Below are 27,869 nucleotides of genomic sequence, written 5' to 3'. Positions count from 1 at the left end.
GCCTACGACCTTTGATGTAGCCACAAGTCCAACAGACGACGTTTACAGTCTCAAGTAAGCTTCATTTCCCTTAATTTGTGCTTTGATTCTGTTGCAACATGGATAACGAACAAGAAATTATCATGGTTAGCCATTTACCCACCTTTTTAACAGACGAACTCATAATTGAGTTCCTAAGCTATTACCAACCATCAAAGATTGTTTTAGGACAAGGGAGACATGTACGGCGCAACAAAAGGTGACAGCCCAGCTCTTTTTTTTTAGAGTGCTACGCCTAGCTTATTAACATTTTTTATTGTCTGAGTGATCAACCTTAGAAAGGCAAAGCAACAGCTTACTTTGATCAACATGAGAAAGCTAGCTTTATGTTTCAGAGCCTCAATCAGCGTATGCTATTAGGTAAAAAGCTATCAGCTAAAAAAGTGACAGAAGGAAAGTTGAGCAAATACAAATATTCGTATCCACCTGCCAATGAAAACACTATCCAAAATATTGCGAAAGAGTTGAGAAATAATCCTTCTTTTTATGTGAGCGTTCTCCATGTTATGAATAAGCTAAAACTCATTCCTCCCTTCGCACCCGCAAATGATACTGTTTGTAGTAAGGAATCGGGCGATGATGTTCTCCTTTCAGAAGATGTAGATAAGTCAACTGAAGACGAGGATCAAGTGCCGGAAAATGGAGAAAATCGTTCGGTACATAAGCGGACCAAACTCGATGAAGCGTCATATCCAAATGTCCACCATGAATCTGTAATAATCGACCACAAGGAACTGTTCCACAAGAAACCCATTCAGTCGCTTAAGATTATCATGCCGTCAACTTTGACAGATATGAGGCCTATATCTACAAATCACCTAAAGCAGGAAAAATCAGAAATTCTTTGTTCTAGTGGTGCTGTTCAAGTACCTCAACCTATCAAGCATCACACTCTATCGCTAGAGGAAATCAGGGCTAACAAGCTTACGATAGATGGTACATTGAAAAATCAATACTCGTCTCTGATACTATTTTTATTTGTACTATATATATATATATATATATTGCAAACCACTTACTATTGTTTGAAGAGATAAAACTATTGCCGAGATTTTCTTCCTGGACGCCTGGTATCCCCTCCCCTCGTCTTTATATTAAAAACCTAAACCCGAAAAAGACTACCGAAATGGATCTGTTAAAAATTTTCAGCAGATATAGTGAGAAAGAAACATTAGATGATATTGAAATTAAACTAATGATCAAAGGAAAACTTAAGGGACAAGCCTTTGTAACTTTTATGAACGAAGAGCTTGCTTCACAGGCCATGAGAGAGATGAATGGATATTTGTTATACGATAAACCGATGATTATTGTGCGTTTAAGTTCGCCTTTAAGATGAAAAAAGCTTTCAACGATTAATATTGTACAAAAACATAACGTTTCGGTTAACGTCTGATTTTTTGATTGGTTCAAATAGGAGTATGGAAAAGTTTCGAAGCCCAACCAAACATAAATGCGAACGTTATTGAAGCCAGGATAGTTTTCAACAGACGTTTACCCTTTCTCGATCAACGACTGTCAATCTAAAAATTTACACTTAGTTGTAATAGTGCAGAGACTCCTACACACTATATATATATATTCAGCGGTGATAGCTTCGACCAGCAATTTTTTTTGTAAGAAATCAGGTTCAACCCAATGTGCGTATATTTTGCGCTATCTAAAAAAGTCCAATAACTGTAAACTGCATTCTGTGAACAAAGTAACGAGATTTGCTAAAATCAGCACTTTAAACTTAGACTGGCGTTAAGCACTGAATTCTCTTTCATTCTGGGTTATAAAAAGATCATTTTAATATTACCTCAATGTATACCGCACCGTTTAAAAATGAGCAGTTGCCAGCGTACAACCGAAATTTGTGATAGAATCATACAAAATCAGTACTGAAGGTGCCAAGACAAACAGCGAAATACGCATCTCTAAGTATCTATACACATTCATATTATTGCATTATCGTACATGAATAATCAATTTTCATCATATAGAGACTAGCAATCAGATAATGGCACCAGGCACGCTATAAGTCTATTCTGAAATATTGAAGAAATTTTTGATGACGTCTACTTTTAAAAACTATCAAAGCTAAAGAGATATATTTTCTAGCATGCAGTTTTACATCTTAATGATGGCTTATATTTACATCGGTAAGTACTTCCTCTTAACACCTTTATATACATGGACTTTGCAAACCGTCAAATATACCAGCGATACTACAGTTTCATTTGAACCCTTGGCGCGCTCAAGTGGTGAAAATAAATACAATAATGTTTTGTCTTGTATTTATTTATCTAGGGTCAACAAAATGTAAGCATTTCAACAAGGCTATACCTACTTTTTTACAATGTCAACTCAAATACATTATCCGCGCTGTTCGCACATTTTATCTGATATCTACACACGTATGCATTGCTTATTATATTTTTTCACAACTCTCACACATAATCCTTCTAGAAACGAACACATTTTGCAGTATATTTTGTGTCGTATTTGTGCACTTACTCCTACTATTATTTTTATTATCTGGATTTTTTATTAATAAAGCTTGCTGTATTTGTTTGAATGTGTCTTGGTATTATTGTTTATTTACAACCTGGCATTGTATAAATTTAAATAAATTTTACTGCGAGTACATGGCATTATTTGAGATGCAATGACATATCTCTTTACAATAACATACATTAATACGTTACTTGAATGTACATTCTCAATCCACGAATAAATTTACACTTTTGGTAAATGATAACTGAGGTGATCAATTTAAAAAGATGTGAAATGCAGTTTACTTTTAATTATTTCAAGAGCTGCAGACACCAGACGGGGTGTAAGTGCTATCTATGCCATGTCTACTACTAGAAAATTTCAGCCGTCTAAAAAGCTTGCGGAAATATTTCAAGAAGTCAAAGTCAAAGATGTTTCACCGCCTGTTAAAGAATTATGGAAGGCAGGCATAGATGGTGTGTAGTTAGGACCAGGATCCCACAGAGCTGTTATTATTTCTATCTGATAAGAGCTTTGCTGGTTTTGTAGTTTCTGCTTGACACTTCAATTTTTGATTCGTAAAGTAGCCATAGCAGAAAGGATGTGCTATGACAAAAATATGAAAGTAAATACAAATATATGCGCGATATCTTTCCATATATTGGCTATTAATGATGTTTTTCATTTTTTTATACATGACGGATAGGCGTGCCACTCTGCATTATTCCTGTAGATCATGAGTTTGCTGTCGCGGTCTTATGCCGACTATTTTACCTTATTTACTATGAAGTTTTTCCTACCCTGAAATGTTATTGATCAATTTTTTTCCATGCATGTATGACAGACACTCTAAAAAAGGTTCAAGATTTGATGGTTCAACATCACATTCGGAGTTTACCTATATTCAACGCCATAACTGGGCAATTTGAACATTTCATCGACTTCGTCGATATATTGCATTTTATAGTGGAAGACGTCGGAGTTTCTAGAAAGGAGTCTTTGGAAAATTGGTACCGAAGCTCGAAACTGGTAGAGACCACTTGTTGCCAACTGATATCTCATCTCTCACATAATTCTGATCGTTCACAAATGGTTTTCATCAACCAAAATGACTGTATTCAAACCGCTATTAACATGTTATCGATGCGTAGGAAATGTGACAGGAAGTCAAGAGCGCCTCTGAGACTTGCAGTTTTAGACGAAGGGGGTCAACTCGTATCAGTCTTGACGAAGCGCATGCTTGTCAAGTTTATTTGTAGGCTCTCAGAGGGATATCTGCATCCGCTATATGAGCATTCTATAGACTCACTCTGTCTGGTTTCAAAAGACCCAAAAAGGTCGATCGTGGTGTTCAATTTGGACAATACAGTTTGTGAGGCATTTTTAACATGTTACGAAAAAAATATTCATTCGGTAGGAATTGTAGATGAAAATGGAGAATATATAGCATGCGCAGAAGCTGAAAAAATGGCCTTTCCTTCTCATACCTCTCGTCAAAACCCAAGTTATTACTTCAATATGCCTTTAAAAAGATACATTACGTTATCGGATTTAGATTCGAACTCCAGGGCAGAACCTGGGTTCGTTACTAAACATTGTACTGCACATGATTTGCTGATGTGCTTTAAAGACAACACTTTCAACCAAGTCTATGTTGTCGAATCCTTAGAAAAAAAAGTCTGCATAGGTGTTATAAGTCTAGGAGATATTATAAACCTGTTTCGGTCAGATTCTGGACCAGACGGCCATAGCCGAATACAGAATGAGGAGTAAATTTTATGTCTGTCTATGCGTGCACAAAAATAAGACCGTCTAACAAATTTGATAAAAATAACATAAAAAAAACCTTGGCCAAAAATAAACAACTGATAAATCAGAATATTTTATTGCATTATGAATTAAGAAGTAAAGATATAATACTCCATGCCAAATTCTAGACCGTATAGGTGATGGTTTTCTACTGATGCAGAAGGCTACTAGCTTACCACCTATTTGAGTAGAGTTCAATGCTTGCTAGAGGAACAGGAATTGTTGTTGGCTTGATTTAGCACTGTTGTGCCTGTATTAATTACTTGTATAATCCGTGCTATCATTCTATTATTGCGGGCGAGACACGAATATACCCTCGCATACTTTCCGCCTATTCAATAAAACTAGATAAGATTATAAGCACGCCTGATGGCCTAAGGGCCTTATCAGAGGAGAGTCGTGCTGTACCATTGTATTACTCAAAACGTTTTCTGAAGATAGAGGGAAGTATGCGGTTTTTTAGTATTCTCTATAACGAACAAGACAGCATGGTTCGCGAGCTCGATAAATAATTTTGTAAATGAAAATAGTTTTGACAAGCTCAGTATGATTTCTTTCTCTGTAGCGTTATTTTCTTAGCTTTTCTACATACTTTGGTTACATATCTCTTCGTAAGATGTTCGGTCAGCTAAGTTTTGTATGACGCCTTTATATCATTTTGGGGGCTTGATATCGGAATGCGTTTGAATTGCGGTTACCACTGGTTCGACATAAATTTTGTATATGAAGTTTGGCCAGTAATTACACATTCACTATGGCTTTATCCTGTTCAAAGGCTTTTGAACGCATGAGCAAGCCATACCGGTACCACATTTATTTGATGATATTATTTTTGTGTACTAACGCAATTTGCAATTTCTTGCGACCCACTAGAGACGTTCGTGTCGATTTGTACCAGAAAACAATAGAGCAAATATAAAAAGATCAAGAGTGTATGTAGATTGGACATAGAGGGTGCAGTGATAACCATTGTGCACACGGTGCGAACTATATATCTGGTGCCAGATGCGAAAAAAATTGTACAGTATTGGCTGTACATATGTGTAGTCAGGATGTATATGCACATTTATTTTTCGATATAAATGATCTCGGTCTTGTGTCACAACACATCTTTGTTCTAATATTATCTTAACTACGTATTTTGTAATGCGAACCTATGAATTTTATAAAAAAGATCGATATCTTCTAAAGGGCCAAGTCAAAATGTGCACTATAATAAACTTTTGGGTCATGCGGGGGCAGCCACCACCCTCTATAGGACACTGGTTGGTTTTAAATTTTCAGTAGTTCCGGGTTATCATTATCCGCACTGCCCCGTGTCGTTTCAACCACTTAGCTATTCGCTTATTAATACAAGGTTTGCTCTCCAGTCTACTGCGCAATATCATTGTACACGTCCTTGCCTAGACAACTCAAAGGTTCAAGATCAGGTTTCCTCTACGGAACAGACTGTATCTGGCGCGCAAGGCACAGCGTCGGCGCCGCCACCACCACCACCACCAGGACCAGCTGGATGGGCCTACTACCAGTTCTACGCGCCGACTCCGCCCGCTTACAATTCTTCCTATCCCTTTTCCTTTGCGGACATGAATCGCAGAGGAGGGAAAGATTCGCCTATAGTTGTTCAGCTTGCAAATTCGCGTTGGAATTGGGTCAACATACTTCTTTCTGTCACGATTGCCTCAGTGTTACTGTTTTTCATCCTCAGGAATCCTGGTGGAGCTCTTGCTAGCTTGATCGAGAATAGATATAAGGCCACTGATAACATTCCAGATTTAAAATTTGATGATGTAAAGGGAAACGTTGAGGCCAAGGAAGAGCTATCAGATATAGTTGAATATTTGAGGTGTCCAGAAAATTTTGAGAAATTGGGGATCAAAGTTCCTAAGGGCATATTGCTTACCGGCGCTCCTGGCACTGGAAAGACCCTGCTCGCGCGTGCGGTTGCAGCAGAATCAGGCGTTCCCTTTATTTTGACGTCTGGCTCAGAATTTGAAGAGATGTTGGTAGGCGTAGGTGCTAGGCGCGTTCGTCAGCTTTTTGAAAGCGCCAAGCTTATTGCTCCTTGTATTATTTTTATTGACGAGATTGATGCGATTGGTGGACGCCGAGAAGATTTTACAAGTCACCAGAAAATGTCCCTCAATCAGTTATTGGTTGAAATGGATGGTTTTAATGCTTACTCTGGTATTGTAGTTATTGGGGCAACGAATATACCGGAGACACTTGATCAAGCATTGATTCGTCCGGGTCGTTTTGACCGCAAGATTGTGGTGGAGTTACCTGACCCGAAAGCCAGAAAGGAGTTGCTGGATCATTACCTAATGCGCAAGCGTGTGGATCCTGACGTCCGAACCGATATATTATCACGTGCGATTGCTGGATTTTCTGGAGCTGATATTGAAAACATGGTTAACTGGGCAGCAATTAAGGCTGCCAAGGCCAATGGAATGGTGACTATGAGGCGACTTGAGGAAGCTATGCTCAACGTTGCGATGGGTCGCGAGAGAAAATCGTTGTTTCTCGATCAAGATACCCGTCGGCTGTGTTCCTATCACGAGAGCGGTCACGCGTTAGTGGCCCTCAAAACAGAGGGAGCCCGAGAAATTCGCCGCGCGACCTTGATTCCTCGCGGTGAAGCGTTAGGTATGGTGAATTTTCTTACTAAGGATGGGTCCCCGTTGACGACTCAGCAGGAATTGATGGCCTACATGGATACATGCATGGGTGGCCGCGCTGCTGAGGAACTTATTTATGGACCACAAAAGGTGACTCAAGGTGCGGGGAGTGACTTTGAGCAGGCGACCAGAATTGCCAAGTCAATGGTAATGCATATGGGAATGTCCCCTATGTTAGGACCCGTGCACTTTTCTGAGGACCCAAAGAGTCCCATAAGCAATGAGACGATGCACATTATTGAAAAGGAGGTTGGACGACTATTACAAGAGAGTATGGAACGAGCTAAGAATACGCTGAAGCAGAACATGACAGAACTGCATCGATTGGCCGATGCTTTGATGGTATATGAAACCTTAGATTCAGATGAGATTTACACGATACTGAGAGGGGATCCACTAGTAGGTAGGGAAATGGAAGCGTTAGATTCTGCAGCTAATGACAAGAGGGTTGAAAACATGCACAAGCATCATAAGCCGAGCAGAGAGGCTACCGTTGCGCCTAGTGAGAGCCCACTGACTTGAACTACAAAGCCAGCTGAATGAGAGAGAAAGGGAGACACTTTCAATAAGCAAGTAAATTTCCTGGTTTGAATTTTTTTATCACTATTGAAGATAGTATGAAGAATATTTGGCTAGGGACTGGCTAAGGTAGAGGCACCGTCAGGGCCGAAGAAGCGATGTTTTCTAAATTGCACGATTTCAGGCAAGAGTTTCAAAATACTGTTATTCATGGGCTAGTATATCAAAGAAAGGAGTAGTTTTTAGCAGCTTTGCTGTTTAGCTTTTTTTTTTTTTAGGTTGCGATAAAAATTTTTTTTTTTTTTGAAGAGAGACCAGGATGTTTAGTTTTTATGGGGGCACTGATGGTAAGAAACTGTTTGTCGTGATTGAGGGGGTTGGTTTATGACGTGCAAAGTTTTTTGTTGGGAGATACACCTTTGCAATATTGAGCTGAACATCATATTCCGATTTGTGGGAGAGGGATATATGCATTTTGCCTCTTTTGTTTTTTCAGTTTTTTTTAGCAGACGATAGATTGCGCACGTTAGTTGACCAGAATAACGGATGATGTTGGTTTTTGTTTTGGGTCTGTCGATAGCGACGATAGTTTTAATAGAACGTCTATGATTTATGGACTGGAGCTCCCTTTGGTTTGGTCGACAAGGCGGTTGAAGATGTGGCGCAAATAGCTCCTATTTATCATTCTTGACTTGGGGGAGGATACATGCCAGCCTGGATTTGGTGTCTGGGTTAGAATCCCTGCGCGGTTTATGGGTTTGACGGAGTTTCTTTAACAAGCGAGGGAATACCTGAACCAAGCTGAAGGGATAATAGTGATAAAAAGTGGATGGCGTATTCGAGCCAGTTTCTATTGGCGTTATGTACGCTGACAAGCAGACAGTTTTGAGTTCTTCTGGGGACGCTTCGAGATGGATGGTTACATCCGTAGTCGGTGATAATTAGACTGCCGCCTTGTGGATGACACGCGAAGTTATGGTTTTTGTGATAGACACCACTTCTCTTGGTTCGTTCTTATCTTCCGCCACTGAGTAGTTCCCTGGGCGCCATGGCGAGAGGAATGGTTGTGAAACGGGAGGACAGGTCAGCATAAACATAAGGGAAGTCGCCGTGTCAAACAGATAAGACATTTGTGGTTTGTTGTAGACTAAATTTTTTCAATTGACTCGTTGAGCGTATCCAAATTGAAAGATAGGAAGCGCGTCGAGAAGGTTGTTAGTGAGTAAAATCACAGACGTGCAAGATTGGACAGAATCCAGGTCCAAGTGTCAAATAACTTTGGTTCCAGAAACTTGGAAAAGTTGCGTTTGAAGGGTTGTTTAATTATTGGGTTTAGGCACCTGTGTACAAATGTCCGAATTGGACGAGTAGCGCGGTCAAAAGGCCCCTGGCTGAAGTGAACACAGAGTTGGGCTGACCTTTATCAGATGTCATTTGATGGACAGTGCAAATTCTCTGTATTTTTTGTTTGAGATGGCTCGGACCAAGACGCCATGTTGAAAATCTGATTTAACCATGTAGAAGTGAGAGATTCGGCTTTTCCTACGTAATCTGGTAATACAATCTTAAGAGCTCAAGAAATATCTGTACTGCGACACGAAAGTCTCGATGGCGGTGTCTAAATTGATGTGGTATTGAGTCTCGTGAACATCCGACGAGATATAGGAATTGATCCTCGAATTTATGTCTGGGAAGATTGAATCGCTATGCACCTAGGGTTTTTGGAGGAGCGAATTGTTTTGGTTCGTCGCTGATTTTTGTAGCTTGTCAAGATTTGAGGATCAGCTTTGGCGATGATGACTAGGAGTATTCAGAATACCGACGCTTTCCGGATAAGGGTGGCAAAAATTTTTCGGTTCTGCAGTTGAGAGGCAAGGCAAAAAGGTAAAGAAGGTGAACAAATATTTTGAAATCAGAAACAGTAATGAACGATCACAGGGAAGTGCATTGCGTTGCCAAGGACACTTGGAAGAATGTGCGAAGTTCGAGAAGTGCGACGAACAATAGGCACGATTAAGTGCACCATTGAAAGAAAGTGGTACATATTTTTAAAGAGCTTAAAAAACACGCGATCTTTCGGGCAGGGTAGCATTCGTATGCTTTTGCATTCCACGCAGACTTTCTCAGTTTTGAAAAATTCCACGCACTCAGTAGAGGCAGAAGGCGTAGAGCGAAGCTAAAGGACCACTGATGACATGTTAAACATAGAAAGTGTACTTCATTAAAAACAAGTGTCACTGATTAGAAATAACGGGTCGATTATCCAAAATTCGAGCATTTCTTCCATGCTAATGCGCATATGCTCTATCCAATAGTATTTTTTTGGCGAATCAAGAGTCTCACTTTTGCCAGTAATTTTTTCTAAAATATCACTTTTTTCAAAGATAGGGTCTTCAGCTATTTTTTTTCAAAACACAAGCTGCATTTGGATTGTCAAGCGTCAGTACCTCACAGCACTTGCTCTCCTCGCCCGATATAGCAATAATTTTAGTTGTTTTTATCTCATTGCAGCCCGCGGCCACTTTTGAATTTGAAATAAAACTATGGGTTGTATGTATATAGCATAAACCCACATCGTAACATCTGATTTTCCTCACTTCCCTTGTTTGCGATGTGAATCGTATAAAATAAAGGAAGCGTGCTTTGTTGCTAGAAAAAAATGCTGCCCTGTTTGAACTTAGAAATCACAGAAACAATCTTGTGGGCATTGTATTGACAAACACATATTAGTCAAGGTGTTAAATTACGTTAAGTACATAGCTGGATTCGTTCCAGAAGTTCAAAAACCAGAAAAATTGGTATGATTCTTAAATCTGAGTCGACAGAGCTTTTGATTTTTCAAGTTTAACACCCTTTTTTACTAGGTACCCTTCAAGGAGAAATTTTTGTGGACTGTAGCTACCTTGTTAATCTTTTTGGTATGCTCTCAGGTTCCGCTTTATGGAATCCAATTTTCAAACGAATCAGATCCATGGTACCGGTCACGTATGGTGATGGCCAGTAACCGAGGAACTCTAATGGAGCTGGGAATATCACCTATTTTAACATCAGGTTTAATAATTCAACTGCTGTCTGGCACAAAAATTATCGACGTAGATCAAAATAACAAGGAAGAAGCCGCTTTGCTCGAAGTAGCTCAAAAAAGTACGTTGGTTTTTAGCTACATATAAATAGGCGTTTTGATAATAATTGTTGTTAGTTTCTGGCATTGCTGTCACTCTGTTCCAGGCAGCCATTTATGTGGGATTTGGCATGTATGGTGACGTTCGAGTTTTGGGAATCAACGCAGTTTTAATCGTTTTTCAGCTGTTCCTGGCTGGCGTTTTGGTTATTTTATTGGACGAACTTCTCCAAAAAGGATATGGATTAGGCTCCGCTATCTCTTTTTTCATTGCAACGAACATTTGTGAGACAATAATATGGAGCGCATTTTCGCCGAATACGGTCGGAAGTGGAGTATCTGGGGTTCAATTTGAAGGCTCCATACTCGCATTTTTCCATCTGCTCATTACTCGGCCAGACAAGCTTAAGGCCTTAACTGAAGCTTTCTACCGCAAAAATCTTCCGAACTTGGCAAATTTATTGGCTACTTTCATGATCTTTGCCACTGTCGTCTATTTTCAGGGGTTTCGAGTTGATATTCCTGTCACCAGCAAGCGCATGCGAGGACACACGGGAGTTTATCCCATTAAGCTGTTCTATACAAATAACATTCCTATTATTTTACAAACAGCACTTGTGTCTAACTTCTTCTTTTTGTCCCAGCTCTTATACAAATACTTTCCAAACTTCATTATAGGCGCCATTGGAACTTGGCAGGAAAACCCTTACCAACCACAGCAAATCATCCCTGTAGGCGGTTTTGCGTACTATATTTCACCCCCTGCCAATTTCAGAGATGCCGTCTCCGATCCTATTCATTCTTTCATCTACGCCGCTTTCGTCCTAGCTACCTGCGCTCTCTTTTCTCGTATTTGGATCTCTATCTCAGGATCTGCGCCAGCTGACGTCTCCAAACAACTCAAGGATCAGCAATTGATGATTCGAGGACATCGAGACGATTCTACAATACACATTTTAGATCGATATATCCCCACTGCTGCCGCACTTGGGGGTTTATGTATTGGTATTTTGTCTATTACAGCGGATTTCATGGGTGCCATAGGATCCGGTACCGGCATTCTTTTAGCTGTCACAACTATCTATAGCACTTTCGAGACTGCTATTAAAGAGCAGGCTAAGACTGGCGAAAGTCTGGGAATGGGCATGTTCTTTTAAATATATTTTCATTTATTATAGATAATAAAAACATGTCTAATAAAAAAGTTATTTCTGCTTTTACAACTTCTAAGCGCATCGAGGCACCACATTTATTTTAAAGAATCATAGAGAGTAATTCACCTTCGTTTAACTGGTGATTTTCTACCTCATGAATTAAGCGATGTATCCTAGCTCGTGTGTCTAAATGATACTTGCTAGATAGATCGCGATAGCACGAAGTCAACGACTTCAAATCTATCCCACCTAAATGTTGAAAATTTTCTGGATTTTTTACAAATGAACTTGCGCTAGAATCTGCTACAGATACTCTCTCTGCCTCATATTTTAATTCAATAATTGAATTAAAATCGTCTTGCAAATTTTGAGTAAACGGCTTAATCAAGCTTTCATCACTATGATTGAAAAGCTTTTGGAATAGATTTTTACTTCTGGCCGTTAACTCCATTAATGCTTTAGTTACATTCACTCTAAGTATTTTCAAAAAATCTGTCGCTTGATTACTTGACGATGTATACTCTACTTGAACGATCAGCAATACAGTATAAGAGACCACTGAATCGCACATGCAAATAACATGCTTCAAGCATTCAGATCCTTCTTTTATCTTATCTGCCTCCAATTCAATATCAGATGATAAATAGGCTAGAACTTTGCTTGTAAGGTCAAAGCATTGATTCAAAAGATCGCGCAAATCAAACACTAGTTTATCAATTGAATTCTGAATCAAACCATATTTACTATTATGTGTCTTCAAATTATCTAACCTGACAAATACTTGGGCGGCTGTTTTCACTACTGTCATCATTCCTTCGTTTGATTCATAGAAAAATCTGTTCACCTGGTTTAATAGTTCTTCATTAAAAATTCCTGGTATATGCTTATTATCATTCTCCAGTTGCCTCGGTTCAATCATCACCACCCACGAATATGCACTTTGGGCCGTTTTTAAAAATTGGACCGTCTCATTTGTAAAGTTATTGCATGACTCTATCTCTTTCCCATTCAATAAATCTTCAAATGTTTGTATCGTTGAGCTTATTAGCTTCCACAATTCCTCTTTCAAGCTCTTTTTTTGATCTTCATTCTTATTATCTTTTCTCGTATCTAGGTTATCTAACACACCTAAAATACTCGATGCCCAATTTGAGCATTTGCATATAACTGACGCTAATTCATTTGCAGATTCGACTCGCTCATCTATCAACATTTCTAAACTCTTCATCGATTTTTTCTTCCGCAATAAAGTACCTTTTTTGTTCCAGCTTTTTAAGAACTTAATCACTTTACTTGACAAATCCGATACCATCTCGTCTAATTTCATCCATTCATAATTTAAAACTTTCTCTTCCTTTTTCATCAATTTCAACCTCTCTTCACACTGAATAGCTGCTATCTCCAAGCATTCATACAATCTTCTCAGATACTTCATTTGTGTTGTCACTAACTTCACCATCTTGTTTATTTTTTCTATTAACTTCTCTTTCTCCACATCCGTATCTATGCCTTGTTTCAGCATATCCACTATTGATCCCATGCAGTCACAGTTAACTTGAGACAGTTCCTTCGGTATAATCTTGAGTGTCAACGATTTCTTCATATATTTTGTACATTCCAATAAGCACCTCCCTATTAGCTCTAATTTCATTATTACTTGGTTATTTTTAACCTCGTTGCAGATGTCCACCAGGCATTTCATCTTTTTTAATAATTTATCGTACATTTCTAAGCATTCCACTATCTTTGGGCCTTCAAATTCACTATTCAAAATTAGTTGATATGATATTATTTTTGATTCCACCATGTTCAGCTGTCGTATTGCCTCTGTAGTCTTTCTTCTATTACATTGTTCTTGTGGACAATCTATCATATAGTTCATCACCTTGATAGATATTTCCATAAATTCCGATAACGCTTTATTTTTTAAATCCACTTTTTCCTTTCCTTTGTGTGTTTCCGATACATACTCTAACATTATCTGATATTTTTTCACCCATTGATTCTCCAGCCCATTTTCTAGTCTTATTGAATTCAGTTCCTTCTTATTTGCAAAATGGATTACTAGTTCACAAAACGTTTTATGCATCTTCGCCAAACACTCTTCTAGCTCTGTTTGTGCCAAATTCTTTACTCCTAAATTAACCATAGAACTTACCTGTATCAGTTGATTCAGGTGATCCGCAAACATTTTTGTTGTCATTTCCAAACTTCCTTTCTCTAATTCTAAATTGTTTTGAAACGCTTCTATTTTTTTTATATATTCTTCGATCGTAAGTGTAATGTGTAATTCATTCTTTCTATTCATCAAAAAAACCCTCAGATTTTCCCATTTTCTACAAAACTCTTCTAATACACCGTTATACATATCGATTGAAGGATAGTCTACGGAAAAAGCCAACTTGACCAAACTCAATATTTGATTGCTTGCATCTATTAAATTTTGTACAAATTCGGCTAACTCTGAATGTTCTTCTGACAAATATAAACTTGTACCTAATGACAGTGCTCTGGAGAAAAATAAAAGCACTTTATATGCATTTTTATCTAAACTATCCATAATTTTGCAAATCAATTCTTGTCCTGATTTCGTCTCTATAATTTTACTTAGTGTTTCCATAGCTTCTATCAACTCTGTACGTTTATCCTTCAGAATTTCTTTCATTTCTGGGTTGAAATTCATATGGTCACTATTGCTACTAAATTGGCACAGCTGTTTCAATTGGTTGGTACAATAGTTGCTACATTGTAAAAACCATTCAAACCAGGCCAATTTCCTAGCGCTTTTATTCGTGATTTTATTGTACGAAATATTCAAAAAATATCGCAAATGCAAATATATATCGTAGAATTTATCCTGCATTATCTTCAACTCAAGATCATTCTTCGTTTGTACAATTTCTTCTGTAACATAAAACAACCTGGAGTAAGTCTCTTTTATACAACTGACTAAATTTACCATATTTCCAAATCTTGGATCATTATCTGTTATTATTGTTGTTTGAATTCTTACTAATTCTTTTTCTATCTCTGTTATCCTTCTCAAATTCTCATTCTGGTTTGCTTCCTCATTTTCAGAGTTATCACATTGTATAAGATTCATTATACTGAAAATTTTCTCTCCATCTCTCTTGTATTTTCCAGGAAACGAATCTTCTATAATTTCAAACAGAGTTGTAGTATCTGATTTTAATAGTTCGATACTCTTTGGAAATTCGCTCGGATTTTTGTACATCTTCATTATTGACTCAAATATAGAGCCAAGAAGACGACTTAAACGTTGCTCGTCATCTTGCTGATCGCCTCCGTATGTCATCTCTAAAATTTTAACACATTCTACTATCTCAAATGTTGAATATAGAAGTTTATGTCGGGCCTTCATTAGATCGCCAGTAAACCTCACTGTTGTGTCTTCTAATATTTCCATCACATTGGAGATGTCTAAGTTCTCTCTCTTGGTCAATATTAAGCTTATCTCGTTCAAAAGATTCCTCGCAGATTTTACCCCAAGTAAGAAAATTTGATCTCTTATCGCATCTGGTAACATCGACAATAACTCAAAGTAGATTGCTTGAAATTTACAAAGTGTTGCTGCTATATTTGCTTGGTTCTTTTGAGCGACTAAATCCTTCACCAAATTGATAAAAGATACTAACTTTTCGACAGAGGTTCTTGGTGAAAGATTTTTCATGAATAGAGAAGACATAAAAAAATTCATCACTAGCTTTATGCTTGCTTCTACTAAATCAACGAAGCTAGTCTGGATTTGATATCGATCAAACTCAGCCTCACGAAACACGTTCTTTGATGGCCAGGTGCAATTTCTTAAACTCGAATCTAACTGAAGGATAGAGTCTAGTATGACATGGTTAGACATTTCATGCGTATTGCTATGTCCAGAATTCAAAATATGGGCAGTAGTCGATAAAAATGGGATCACCTGCTTTAAATAGTTCGGCGTGCATTTGCGATTTCTTGAGTCTGTGTTTGTGTTTAGGCAAAATACACTACAGCTTTTTTCACGATAAAATTCGAAGCACTTGGTGATTAGGATGTATACATATCTCGGCTTTGAACTCGTTAAAAGAACAACCAAGATAGAGTTGATAATCTTATGAATCTGAGCAATAAGATCATGTATTTTCTTTTTGACTAGTTGATCTGCATCATTAGAGGGATCAACCCCATAGTTAACGATGTCTTTTAATACTCGGACCACGCGAACGAAATACATTTCCTTGAAGGAGCCAACATAGCCTTTTATAATATATTGAGATAATTTGGCGATGAATGATGCAAGCTTATTGATCTTGAATTGTAAATTGAACGCTTTTTTTTCACCTGCTAGTTTCTCACAATCTCTTACAACTGCATCATCCTTCTCAAGTGCGGAAATGAATGTATTCTCTAAAATTTTGACATCTTCTATTGCACGCTTAGTCCATGTCGTATTAGCAATATTCCAATATAATGGAAATAAATGCTGGGAGAATTCAATCTTGGTTTCTATATCTATTCCTAGTGCGACTAAACTATCTCGTTCTTCATCAAGTAATGCGCTTTGTTTCACAATTTGTATAAAACTTCTCATGTACGTTTTTAAATCAATCAAACAAGAAGAAATTATACTAATTTTAATGCATACCTTTTTTTTTGATGCAAGAACCTTAAGGCACTGTAAAATACACCGTCCCAGCTGTTGTTGATGTTCTTCCCATTCCTGTTTTCCCGTACATGATGCAATGTGTGAGCTGATTATAGCACTTTTCAACAAAAAGCTAGAAACGGCTGATGTATGCAAGAAGGTTGTATCATGAAGAATTGATTCTAACATCTGAGCAGGTAAATTTAGAAAAAGTATTTGTTGATTTACTAGCATATTCTTAGCCAATCTCCGAATTTTTTCGGATGACATCTCTTGATCATGTGACTTCCAGAGCTCTGAAATTCTTTTCATTTTTGCAACCTTCTTAGAAAATAAACGGAAGGCGCTTTCTGCATGAGGTGGCCAATCAAGGGTGTTTTCGATAATAGGAAAAAGTACCTTTTCCTTTTCTGAATATCCTGATTCTTTAGACAAGCAGCTTTGCTCAAAATCGAATACATCTCTATTTTCTTCTAGAGTGTCTTCAGACTTGTTTGAATTCATCGTATTAAACGAGTTGTATACGCTATACAGAAACCTTCTTGAAAGAAAAATGCAATCATCTAACATACATTTAAAGTTCGTTCTTTTCTCATTTGCGCACGCCACGAGCGCATTCAAACTCGAGCAAAATTCACAATATGTTTGGCATAAATAGTAGTAGTGCATTTCCTTCCTAATTCCCACAATCTTCAAAATACATAGTAGCTGTTCGCAGAAAATTCGGATTGATTCACTTTGAATACGAGATTCTTCTATCTCTAATGACAATACTTTTCTGGAACAAGCATCTAGCCGCTCATTTTTTTCATTTTTTTTAGCCCTAATGAGACGAATATCTAATTTGGATACTGTTTCTAATGCAAGATCTCTTACCATTTCAAGCTGAAAGTTTAATAATGAAAGACACTCAGAGTCTAAAATAAAACATCCTCTTCTTTCAACCAGCATTCGACATTCATCCCATATGGTTTGACTCTTCGTAACCCATTCCTTCACCCTGCTTAAATTTGAATCTTTAAACAATGGTCTTTTGCCAGACAGCTTCTTCAGAAGATCGGAGCAACCATTTAATGAGGAGTTCCATGAAGTCATCGTTAAATCCAAATACCTTACAACTGATAATAAATGTAAAGTGACCATTGGGTCCAACGAAACACTGGCTATATTTGAGAGCATAACGATTGTATGTTGCCTTAAATTGAGTATTCTTTGGAGAATTAGTTGAGAATCCCAAAATTCCACATAGTTCGACGGATACGAAGCAAACGTCCTAAATAATGGCAGAAGGGCTCGATTGATGCCAATAACAATGAGCTTCAATAGAACATGAGACATCTTGTCGTTCACGTGGAAGCCTTGCACAATCTCTGAGGTCGCATTTACAAATAAGGCCAAGACTGGCTGAAACCAGCGGATGATATATGCAGTGTTTTTATCCAATATACTCCTTTCAAAAGAAATACTAGATGCATATAACTCTCTATATATATCTATCAATTGAAGACGATGATAAAGAGATTTTTTAGACGGTATGACATCTGGGATGTTGTTAGAAATAGCGAACACTTCATGGTTTAGTGATTCGGCTAAATTCAATGCGCCTCTAAATAATACTTGACTACCAAGTAAAACCAAATTTGATAAATTTCCGATCTTTTCGATCAGACCCTTCAAAGGGGAGTAAATATTTAAGTGTTCATCTTGATTTTTCGGTAGAACCAGGGGTAAATTAAAGTTGCCTCGAACTGGTGCTATCATTTCTAAAGGTTTTTCAAGGACTTCATTAGAAGAAATAAACAAAGGAAAAATTGGGATCATACAGCTAGAAATGGCTTCAATAAGTGCGCTGGTTTCACAAGTTAGCGTTATAGATGGGATGTGCCTCCCGAAGTTTAAAGTTATAATTTGGTCTTGAGTAGATACATAATTCAGTCTATAGATATCTTCTCGTAACAATTCTTCAAGATCCTTCTGCTTAAGAACAATGATCGATTCTTTTGTAATACCCACAAGTACTTTAGATGATTCGCTGTCAAAAAAATTGAGACCTATAATTAAGCAATGGTAGTATTTGGTTCCATACCAAGTAGATCTTTTACAAACATTAATATAATTTATCTTGCACTGTTCAAATTTATCTACAATCTTTTTATATTCTTGAATCACCCTTTGTTGTATCTTCAGAAATGGAGCCGAGTTTGAAATTGTCCTGGACTTTGTCTCCACTAAATTTTGTTGAATAATTCTTTGAGGTAAAACTTGTGATAGCACTTCAAATGAAAAAAAGCTTAAGTTGTGTTTTTTTTCATGAAATTGTCCATAAATCAACCTTAAATCAATTCCTGCGACTAAAAATAGATCGTCTTCTGTTAATAGAAGACGAGAATTAAGCACTGCTTCCCTGTATTGAGAGTAGATAAAATGGAGGTTGTATGGGCTTTGTAAAAGTTGAGTTTTAGTTAGATTTATAGTCAAATCTACCATTCTTAGCTTCAACACCATATCTGGGCAAATATTGTTGTCATCTAAGGAAATATCTTGTTTTAGCCATTTATTTTCATACATGAGGCCTAGCTGTTCTGGATTTAAAATGAATAACTTATTACAAATTATTTTGATAATAGAGGAAACAGTTAACGTTGTATTGATCATAATAGTTTTGACGGAGTCATCTGGAATTTGAATTTTTTGTTGTCGGAATTTTGACCTAGCTAGCAAGATGCTTCCCGGTACTAATAGGTCTAAATTAAATGGCGTCATTTCTGGAATCCAGCGATGGTATTTCAATTTTTCATGTTTAGAATTAAATAGCTGAAAACTAAAATTAGTTATTTGGAGATTATAGAAAAATAATTTGATTCATTTACTATATTACCTGAACCAAGCCAATGTTCGATTGTTCATTAGAAGCCCAGTTATTTTTTATTTTTTCTAAAAAGGTCTTGACTGATTCGTAAACAGGAAATTTGGAAACCTGACTAAAGGTACCGTTTTCATTTTGGAATTGAATTGTAATTGGAATCATAGATTTATTGTCTGGAGTTGCGTTAGTTTCGTTCATATTGTGAACAAATGATTACACTATTAATTGAAAATCGTTAAGCTTAGCAACACACACAAAAATGACCGTTTGAGAACTTAACGTATTAATTTAACTAGACCACAATTTTCCAGAAGGAATAAATATCAATTAGATAAAAAGCTGTTTAGTTTTTTTATACTTTTTTCTGGTCCTGATGGTAATACTAAAATCCATGTATAACCGTACATCTGTCTCGCGTGTGTTTACTGCAACTAAAAAGAATAAGATTTTATGACACAGTTTGATTTTGTGTTATTTTTATAATTCGGCGGTTAATGGTTAGTGTATTATTATTTTTATCAAATTTAAATTAAAGCAGACCACTTGTGTGCTACAAACTGTATAATCGAAACTGTTTTCTTACCTATGGAACAGACCCTGCAAAATAATGTTGGCTTCTTGAAAGGCCTTGGTGTAGAAGAGGCGGGTGTAGGCTATGAGATTATGCAAAACTATATTTTGGTTAGTGCTTTTTTTCCGTATATTATATTTGTACGTAAGATATAAACTGCCCAATGTCTTTTAAGCAATAGACTAATTTTGTATAAAGGCTGCTTTAACGATAAAATTGCTAATGGGCTGCAAACTACGCCACATATGGATTATCCTAGGACTACTGTTAAATGAGGGACTTAATTACGTTTTGAAAAATAGCATCATGCAGCCAAGACCTCCTAATTCGTTTAAACAAGGATATGGCATGCCAAGCGATCATACGCAATTCATGGGTTTTTTCCTCGTTCAAGCGTTGTGGGAGAATTATACCTTTAAAAAACAGAACCTATTTATACAAGCATCTCGGTTCTTTGTTATCCTTTTAATGTCAGTTGTAGTTGGATATGGGCGAATTGTAATGAACCTCCATACAACCCAGCAAATAATTTGCCGGTTACGTCGTAGGTATAACAATGAGCATTTTTGGGTTTGGGCTATATGCAAAACTTTTCCAATGGTCGAGTTCTAAACGAAAGACTTGCATAAAAAAATGGCATAAAAAATAAACGCTTTTTCAATATTATAATTTTTATTTATACGTAATAAAATACTCTTAAAGCATTTGATTGTTTATGCAATCTAGCTACTTTATTATGTCGCTGCTGCTTTGTTGATTAAGTATTAAACATACACATCAACAGTTTTTTTTGTAATTTCGTATATACCCCCCGTATATTTTTGTAAATCTGCTTCTTTTGGCTTTTGCTTGAATGCCCAAAGCTATAGACATTCAGAGTCCTGGTACTGTTTTACTTCTTAGTGTTACTTTGATGGTTTCTCCAAAAGGATGTTTATTTGAATACCGAAACTTCCAAATTTATGGCGCATAGTTCTATGGACGCTTTACTAGTTTGCATTAAGAGACTGAAATTATCTAGCAAATATAAATATGCCTGTTTCGAATGAGATAGATTCGCTGCCTCTTGAGTTTGGGTTTATACGAATTTTAGTACTCACAATAGATGTATTATGGATGTGACAGCAGATAGGCTGGATAAGATTGACTTGCAGCATAACATTTTTTCGCAATTTTTGTACATAGCATCATCTGTGACAAGGCATTATGGAAATGCGAACAATTTTGTCTTCTCAGGAAGATCATACAAACGCTTTATTGAAAAATATCTCCGATGTCCGTTATACATGCCATTCCCTGAAAAGAAGCAATAGAATTATTTTTATTAATATATTTACCCCCTTTCTAGTTGAATGAGTCTAGGGTTCGAACTAAAGAACTTTTCGAATTGTTACGAGCCTTAGCTCTAATTTTGATTATCAGATGTAGTAGATATGTTAAATTGTCAAGCGAGGATGTTGAATCTTTGTATGTTTTTATCAGACTTATTGATCTTTTTGTATATCCGCACTCTAACAATAAAGGTCGCTTTTTTTATTAAGGTTTCAGCTCTTGGTCGACGAAAGTGTTTGTTTAAAAATGAAATATCTTATTTCATTTATTTTATCCAAAACTGATGCTGGTAATTTATCAAAACTTAATCAAAAGCAAGTATAGATTATTCAACTACTTTTCAAAGTCAAAAACGTCGTCTAACCAGTTTTTCGTCCAGTTTTTCCGACTCAATCAAGTAAAAATACCATCTCTTGTTTATTGAGTTTGCTTATTACATCTGGATCAAAAGAAGCTATAAAAAAGCACCTGAATAATGTCACTGTATGGATTATTGCTCAAGATTATACCCTGAGACCCTCATCTATAGGCGTTCTTTTTCAAACAATTCAGAAATACCCAGAAAACTTTAGACTATGAAAAGAGTGTGCTGCCATTGAATGCACAGTTTAGTCAATGGCTTGTTCGTCTAGCCAATACATGACAACAGATAGATACAAGAAGGCCAATGGTACATCGCCTTCTAAAGGTAGAACATCGTCTTACGACACAGGCCAAAATTTCATATTAATACCGTGTCGATTCTAGCTATCTGGTTAAAACAAATTCTTTTTACTTCAAATTACCCTATACAACCAAACTTGAAGACGTCTATTATTGGTTACTGTCTTCGAGTAATTGAACAGTTTAAAATTAGATTTGATATGGAGCTTACCTGTAATAATTTTTGATTCAGAATACGCTAATTTTTCTGTTTACGAAGCTATAAGAATTTTAAAACGTTATTTGCCAAATAGATTGCAATCTTGTTGAACAAGTTTTTCCAAGCATCAAGAAAATATTTAACTTAAAATGGTACATTGGCGCACCAAGAAATACCGTCTATATATTTCTTGCCATTCTTGAGTTTATAATGCATCACGAAAGCCTGGTTTCATATCATGCCGAATTTTTTTTGAGACGCTACTTTCAAAAAGTGCTTCCTGTCTGTTTTCAAGAAGTTGTTGTTGCTTATGAAACCTTGCGGTTTTGCTGTTCCAACAAAATTCTGCTATTGAAACACACCAACTTTTTTGACCAACATTTCGAATAATCATACATTTGATGGCGTGGCATACTCTTCTTTTCGAAGGCGAATTTTTAGAACTCATTGTAATGTTTGTAAATCCAAGGGCCTTTATAGAAGTTTTCCGTACAATTCTGGACTTACCTTTGATAACAGCAGCCATGGAAGCCGTTAGTCCAGAACTTGGAAGTGCTTTGGTTCCTCAATCAGATTATGCAAAAAATGACAAATACTGCTTACTTTTTAATTTTTTACTGGGAAAAGAAGGTAGTCCTGCCGCCAATTTTTGGAATTCTATCAATAGATCATTTCTTGAACAATTTTGGCTTGACATCAAATTAACATCGAGAATACTAGGTTCGGCTGAATGCGCATTAAAACTCTTAAAAGCTTACTTTAAAATTCTTTTACAAAATGGAGAAATGGCTGATTTTTTGAAAATTATACCTATTATCATAGAAAAAATGGAATTGCTATTTCCGCTCAACGTATTTGAAGAGAAAGCAAGGGAAATTTTGATTGAAAATTTATTAAAAATTTGCAAAAAATATCCAAGTACAATTATCATTCTCCAAAAACTAGTTTTAAAGCATATCGATAATTTAATAAGAACAAAGGATGACGAAATCGTTCTCTATTTAATTTATGTTATTGGAGAATACACAAATTCGGAATCAACAGCACTTTGTACAACTAAACACGTAATAGAAGAATACGAAAATGCCTTAGAACATTTAGTAGACGTGGCTATATCTAGATCTACCCAATATATAAACAAACAATCAACTTTTGGTTTTGATTCTTTTGAGCAAGCGTACAATACGAGGCTAGCGCTCTGTTTGACATTCGCATTGACGAAGTTTGCTGTAAGGTATCCAAATCTTTCTTCTCGTATAGAGATTTGTCTTATGAAATTTCTGAATCATGCTGGAACGTTTCATCCTACATTAATTCAGTTTGTTCATCTGCATCTAAATATTTTAAAACATCCAAGCTTGGCCCATATCATTTTGAATACGCCTCCCGTAGATAAAGCTATTCCGAGACATATAGACCAAAATTCATCTTTATCGTTCCTTTTGCATCCATTAGTAGTTCCAAGTGATCCAATCCCTCCAACGAATTTACATGATTTTAAAATATGACCAAAATCTAACAAGGTAGTTGATATTTATATAGATAATGCATATGTAGAGTCATGAAATCAGGAGGATGCCGTTATATAATTTTCCCTAATACGAACATCAAGTCATGTGTTACTGCGCACGTATTAAATTTGCGATAAACGATACCTTAGTACATACATAATTCAGATATATGCAAGTAAAAAATAATAATAAAATATCAGTATTATGAATTTTAGATGCATATTAAGGCAAAGATATAATACGTTCGTACTCTAGCCAATGACATATTCATCGATTATTCTATACAGTATCACATGTTCAAAATTCAATTGAAAAAAATTTCCATTCAAAAAGTCTATGCAAGAAAAATATTCCATCTAGCAGACGTTACTCAACTCTCATAAATTTTTTACCATTTTATTCATGAAAAGGTTACCATGTTGTATATGGTTTTCGGTGCAATTTGCTAAATTTCATTGTCTTTAGCACACACATCTAGCAGTAATTTTGCAATTTTTCAAAATTAATCGAAATGCAGTATGAATGCAATTTTTAGTACTGCAACCCATTAACAACACGCAGAGATATTTATTGAAAAGTGAATCTTTCATATAATCTGAATTGAAGTATACAGTTTGTTTGACAGATTGTTTTTTTATTCAAAGGCCCAATAATGCTCACATGCTGAAGCTTTAGTAGAACGTTTTGTTGTAGTTCATAGTTGTTTCTTGCTCCAGGTAGCATATATTCACATTTCTAATTTTATCAAATTTACAAAATGTTGAGCCATACGAGAAAAGCAAATATTATTCCCGGAATATAAAAAACAAGCGTAGCAATCAAGGCTATTAATGTGTATATGACCAATTTCTGATTATCCCATCCTCTTTCATAACCTTAGATTAAAAACCTCAGTAATAAAGTATCTTCTAATGTGAATTAAGGAATATACACGTACCGATTATAGGAACGGCCACAAAAGGTATGACAATACATAAGACGACATCTTTTACCACCGAGGCATCATTTTCTTTCTAGCGTAAAATGTGTCAAAACCACATCCTGAGATACGAGGAAGAAATACGTTTTGCTATATTTAGCTCAAAAATACGTACAGGGACGGACATGTTGCTAAAGAGTGATCTTTTCTAAATAGTTTGTGTTTGCGAATTATAATGGGCTATTTAACACACAAGCTATTTTTTATATATTTATGAATTTCTAAAATTGAGGTAATTATGAAATAATTGGTAACATCAACAAGCATTTCAGCTTGTAATGTTAAACAATTCGTTGCATGATAATATAGCAAAGGTCTGTAGGTCTTTTTTGGCCTCGAGTTTTTTTTTCAAGACAAAGAGTGCTGTCCTTCTTTCTTCTAACGCATATAAATTAGTTGGGTTAATTTCAAGTGCCTTACTACAAAATTCAATGGTTTGTTGCCACTTTCCGTGCAGAGAGGCAAGTTTTCCAAGATGAGCCCAAGAATGAGAACACTGGTGATTTTTCCTCGGTTTAGTTTTGTAATGCGTATCCAATCTTGCATAGCTAAATCTAATTTACCTATTTCATAGTAACACCAGGCACGGGATGCAAGAACTTCTGCTAAAACAGAAAAAGGTTGTGTTGAAACAGTCATACCAGTGACTGCCCATAGAACTGAATTTTCATTTTTTTGCCGGTTGCTGCAGAGTAAATGAGAAAATTTCCTAAATTTTTAGGTGAGGGATTTGTTATGCTACCAGTTAACCTGTAACCTTGCATATGGTCATCGCCATAGGATTCGTTTCTGATTTGGCTGATAGTTTTTTGAAATTTATTTTGCAGCTTTATATTTTGAGAAGCATCAGTGTAAAGCTCCGGGGACTGTTCTAGCAAGTGGATTATAGATGTGTAAACTTCAGATGCTTCGCTTTTTTCTCCGTGCATTTTCAGTGAATCAGCATATGATAATTTAAATTCTAATCTATTCTTCATTTGGCTATTGGATTCTTGAAAAACCTTGACCGCCTTTCCCCACTTACATAGTTTCATATAGCTCACACCAATTCTGTACAAAATATTTGAAATATCGAAATCGCTATAACTCGTCTCAGAATGAGATCTATTTATATCCGACTTTGAACTGTCCTGTTGACTGATCAACTGCAATGCATATTGAATGACTTGTCTAGCCAATTCAGGCTCTCTCCATGGTTCTTTGCATGCTTCCAAATGCTTCCATGTGTCATCGAATTTTTCAGCTATGTCTCTTGTATTCTTAGGCTGTTTTTGAATAGATAGAATTTGCTGTTGGCAGCTATAGAGACGATATCGATACTCGTTGCGCTTGCCCTTAAATAACCCGTTTTTACTAGGATAATAGTTTAAAACCGAATCTCTGGCTTGCAGAGCCAAAAAAAAACATTGCGGATACTGCATTCATCAAATAATAAGGTAGATAGTATTGCGAAAAAGAAGCCATAAGTTAAGTTATTCTGAAAGTTCTGTCGCCTGGCCGGATCCAGGCATTTAGTTTATTTTAGTCATAATCATCCGAATCATTCGCACCAAAAACCATTTAATTTTGATAGAATGTATCTTATCGTGCTATTATCGGCTGAAGATAACAAGATAACCGAACTATGTTGTTACTTACATAGGTAACGCAGTATTTACATAAATCTTCAGATGTGTGGTGTCCAGTGGTGCCGAATCATAACAATATAAATGATATAGAAATAGTACGTGTGTATTGAAATCCTGTAAAATTTAAACACACAGCTTTTACAATAGATATAGTATACTGGCAAAAATACTAAAGGACCCAAAGTTAATTGTAATGGATTATATATAAAAAAGTAAGAAAGGGCTTAGTACAAAGTAAATATAAGAAGTAGATGGAAGAGATATGGTGATATGCTTAAGGATAAAAATAAGCATAGCTGAACACAGACTTATTGCTTATGCTACATGATTTGTTTTGACAGATATACCTATGTGATGCCGGACTATAGGGTTTTGGCATATCTACACATTAAACTTCGATATGAATAAATATCTGAAGTGACTGCAATTAAAATTTGTATAGCCAACACATACGCATATATGCAGGATAAGGCCCAGTAAAACATTCTGATAGACTTTATCGATAGCCCTTCTGTTTTATGTTTAATCTCCTTTAATATTTGAATCTAATATTGCGAGCATTACCAAGTTCTTTTGTTACTGGTTGACTTACTGTTGTAGGTCACCTTTACTGGAGCAATCTATATGTGAATTCTCTAATATAGTTCTATCTTTTACAACAGCTCCAGGATCTAACCAATAACTACTGGAAAAATGGTTAGCTCTTTTCTTATTCTTGAGCCAGTGGCGCCACTAAAACAGTCGTACATGGCCACAGTCATTTCTCGAATATAGATAATTCTAACTATAATACTGAGTCTGAAGATAAAGAGTTTTGATATATATATTTGTTCAGCGTCTCTTATTACTCTAAAAACATGAAGACCCTATGGGTACGCAAAATTAAGGAAGAATCAATTGTTGTCTACTCATAAATCAGTTCTGGCAAAAATGATTCATAATTTTTGGTCTGCCGAAATATAATTTTTGTTTCTTATTTAGATGTCAGTTCTTTTAACAGAAGGTTAACACAAGGAAGTTTATTTTGTCGAATTGTCTCTAAGGTATTAGCAAAAATTAACATACATCAAAACAAGCGTGTGACGACGGAGGTTAGTAAGCAGAATGTAAGAATAATAGAAACAGCATACATAAAACCAAAATAAACTCTACATCAAAAGACACAAGGAGATAAAAAGAGACAATAGAGAGAAAAGAATAAGAGGATAAGTACAAGAGGATATCAGCAGCCTATGGATAATCAAATGCGCATGAAAGACAATAATATAGATGTCAGAATAGGCAATATTTAACCGAAAATAGAAGTGAAGATATATAGAGAATATTTGAAGGTGAGGTGAGAAGTTGTAAATACCTGAATGAATAGAGATAACGCTACAACAAAAAATAAACACAAATTAAATATCTAAGCAAAATAGAGCAAAAATTAAGATGAGAGGACATATTAAGGTGTTGAAATTTAGAAAATAGTAAAAATCAAACAAATATTGGCAAAGGTTTAAGAATTGGCATATCTAGATAAAGCCACTATTAAATGAGATTATGCTAATTCTGAAGCGTTATTTTCCATTGTATTAGTATTTATGTTTGAATGCATATATTTATACTTAGTGTGTACCAAACTGAGGAATCAGGTGCGAAAACTAGGTATTATATTTAAATTTAACTAAATGTATA

The 27,869-nt window shown here is 36.1% G+C and overlaps 5 protein-coding genes across 6 annotated transcripts; all 5 read left to right on the top strand.

Annotated features, from left to right (window-relative positions):
* Nucleotides 1-15: 15 nt before the first annotated feature.
* On the top strand, nt 16-1,076 carry LOC126324741 (RNA-binding region-containing protein 3-like). The gene is made up of 2 exons (XM_049995088.1): nt 16-221; nt 318-1,076. The coding sequence occupies exons 1-2, from the start codon at nt 99-101 to the stop codon at nt 1,074-1,076; spliced, it is 882 nt and encodes a 293-aa protein (XP_049851045.1). The 5' UTR covers nt 16-98.
* On the top strand, nt 1,063-4,864 carry LOC126324751 (uncharacterized). Of its 2 annotated transcripts, none has more exons than XM_049995099.1 (3): nt 1,063-1,351; nt 1,457-2,993; nt 3,362-4,864. In XM_049995099.1, the coding sequence occupies exons 2-3, from the start codon at nt 2,879-2,881 to the stop codon at nt 4,288-4,290; spliced, it is 1,044 nt and encodes a 347-aa protein (XP_049851056.1). In that variant the 5' UTR covers nt 1,063-1,351; nt 1,457-2,878; the 3' UTR covers nt 4,291-4,864. The 2 variants fall into 2 exon arrangements, with proteins under 2 accessions (XP_049851056.1, XP_049851055.1); XM_049995098.1 differs by lacking the exon at nt 1,063-1,351 and having other exon boundaries at nt 2,614-2,735; nt 2,805-2,993.
* LOC126324750 (uncharacterized) lies at nt 4,862-7,837 on the top strand. The gene is made up of 3 exons (XM_049995097.1): nt 4,862-4,963; nt 5,200-5,258; nt 5,501-7,837. Exons 1-3 carry the CDS (start codon nt 4,943-4,945, stop codon nt 7,524-7,526), a joined length of 2,106 nt encoding a protein of 701 aa, XP_049851054.1. The 5' UTR covers nt 4,862-4,942; the 3' UTR covers nt 7,527-7,837.
* A 2,057-nt stretch (nt 7,838-9,894) lies between these two features.
* On the top strand, nt 9,895-11,879 carry LOC126324749 (protein transport protein Sec61 subunit alpha-like). Its single transcript, XM_049995095.1, has 4 exons — nt 9,895-10,073; nt 10,254-10,321; nt 10,388-10,667; nt 10,723-11,879. The coding sequence occupies exons 1-4, from the start codon at nt 10,067-10,069 to the stop codon at nt 11,799-11,801; spliced, it is 1,434 nt and encodes a 477-aa protein (XP_049851052.1). The 5' UTR covers nt 9,895-10,066; the 3' UTR covers nt 11,802-11,879.
* Nucleotides 11,880-19,851: 7,972 nt separating this feature from the next.
* Nucleotides 19,852-20,605, top strand: LOC126324748 (dolichyldiphosphatase 1-like). The gene is made up of 2 exons (XM_049995094.1): nt 19,852-20,020; nt 20,079-20,605. The coding sequence occupies exons 1-2, from the start codon at nt 19,895-19,897 to the stop codon at nt 20,490-20,492; spliced, it is 540 nt and encodes a 179-aa protein (XP_049851051.1). The 5' UTR covers nt 19,852-19,894; the 3' UTR covers nt 20,493-20,605.
* Nucleotides 20,606-27,869: the final 7,264 nt, after the last annotated feature.

The sequence above is a fragment of the Schistocerca gregaria genome, unplaced genomic scaffold (assembly GCF_023897955.1).
Source record: "Schistocerca gregaria isolate iqSchGreg1 unplaced genomic scaffold, iqSchGreg1.2 ptg000892l, whole genome shotgun sequence".
NCBI classification, from domain to species: Eukaryota; Metazoa; Arthropoda; class Insecta; order Orthoptera; family Acrididae; genus Schistocerca; species Schistocerca gregaria.
The sequence above is the reverse complement of the archived record's forward strand: the minus strand, read 5'-3'. Positions and strand labels throughout refer to the sequence as shown.

Excerpts from the sequence above, each read along its gene's own strand:
- LOC126324748 (XM_049995094.1), top strand. The coding sequence starts at position 19,895 with ATGGAACAGACCCTGCAAAATAATGTTGGCTTCTTGAAAGGCCTTGGT. Across the intron at positions 20,021-20,078 it reads TTTTTCCGTATATTATATTT|GCTGCTTTAACGATAAAATT; the intron begins GTACGTAAGATA and ends TTTTGTATAAAG.
- LOC126324751 (XM_049995098.1), top strand. The coding sequence starts at position 2,690 with ATGACATATCTCTTTACAATAACATACATTAATACGTTACTTGAAT. Across the intron at positions 2,736-2,804 it reads CATTAATACGTTACTTGAAT|ATGTGAAATGCAGTTTACTT; the intron begins GTACATTCTCAA and ends CAATTTAAAAAG. Across the intron at positions 2,994-3,361 it reads ATGGAAGGCAGGCATAGATG|ACACTCTAAAAAAGGTTCAA; the intron begins GTGTGTAGTTAG and ends CATGTATGACAG.
- LOC126324749 (XM_049995095.1), top strand. Across the intron at positions 10,322-10,387 it reads TTCAAAAACCAGAAAAATTG|GTACCCTTCAAGGAGAAATT; the intron begins GTATGATTCTTA and ends CTTTTTTACTAG. Across the intron at positions 10,668-10,722 it reads GCTCGAAGTAGCTCAAAAAA|TTTCTGGCATTGCTGTCACT; the intron begins GTACGTTGGTTT and ends AATTGTTGTTAG.
- LOC126324750 (XM_049995097.1), top strand. The coding sequence starts at position 4,943 with ATGTTCGGTCAGCTAAGTTTT. Across the intron at positions 4,964-5,199 it reads TGTTCGGTCAGCTAAGTTTT|AGACGTTCGTGTCGATTTGT; the intron begins GTATGACGCCTT and ends GCGACCCACTAG. Across the intron at positions 5,259-5,500 it reads AATATAAAAAGATCAAGAGT|ATCGATATCTTCTAAAGGGC; the intron begins GTATGTAGATTG and ends TTTATAAAAAAG.
- LOC126324741 (XM_049995088.1), top strand. The coding sequence starts at position 99 with ATGGATAACGAACAAGAAATTATCATGGTTAGCCATTTACCCACCTTT. Across the intron at positions 222-317 it reads TTTTAGGACAAGGGAGACAT|AAAGGCAAAGCAACAGCTTA; the intron begins GTACGGCGCAAC and ends GATCAACCTTAG.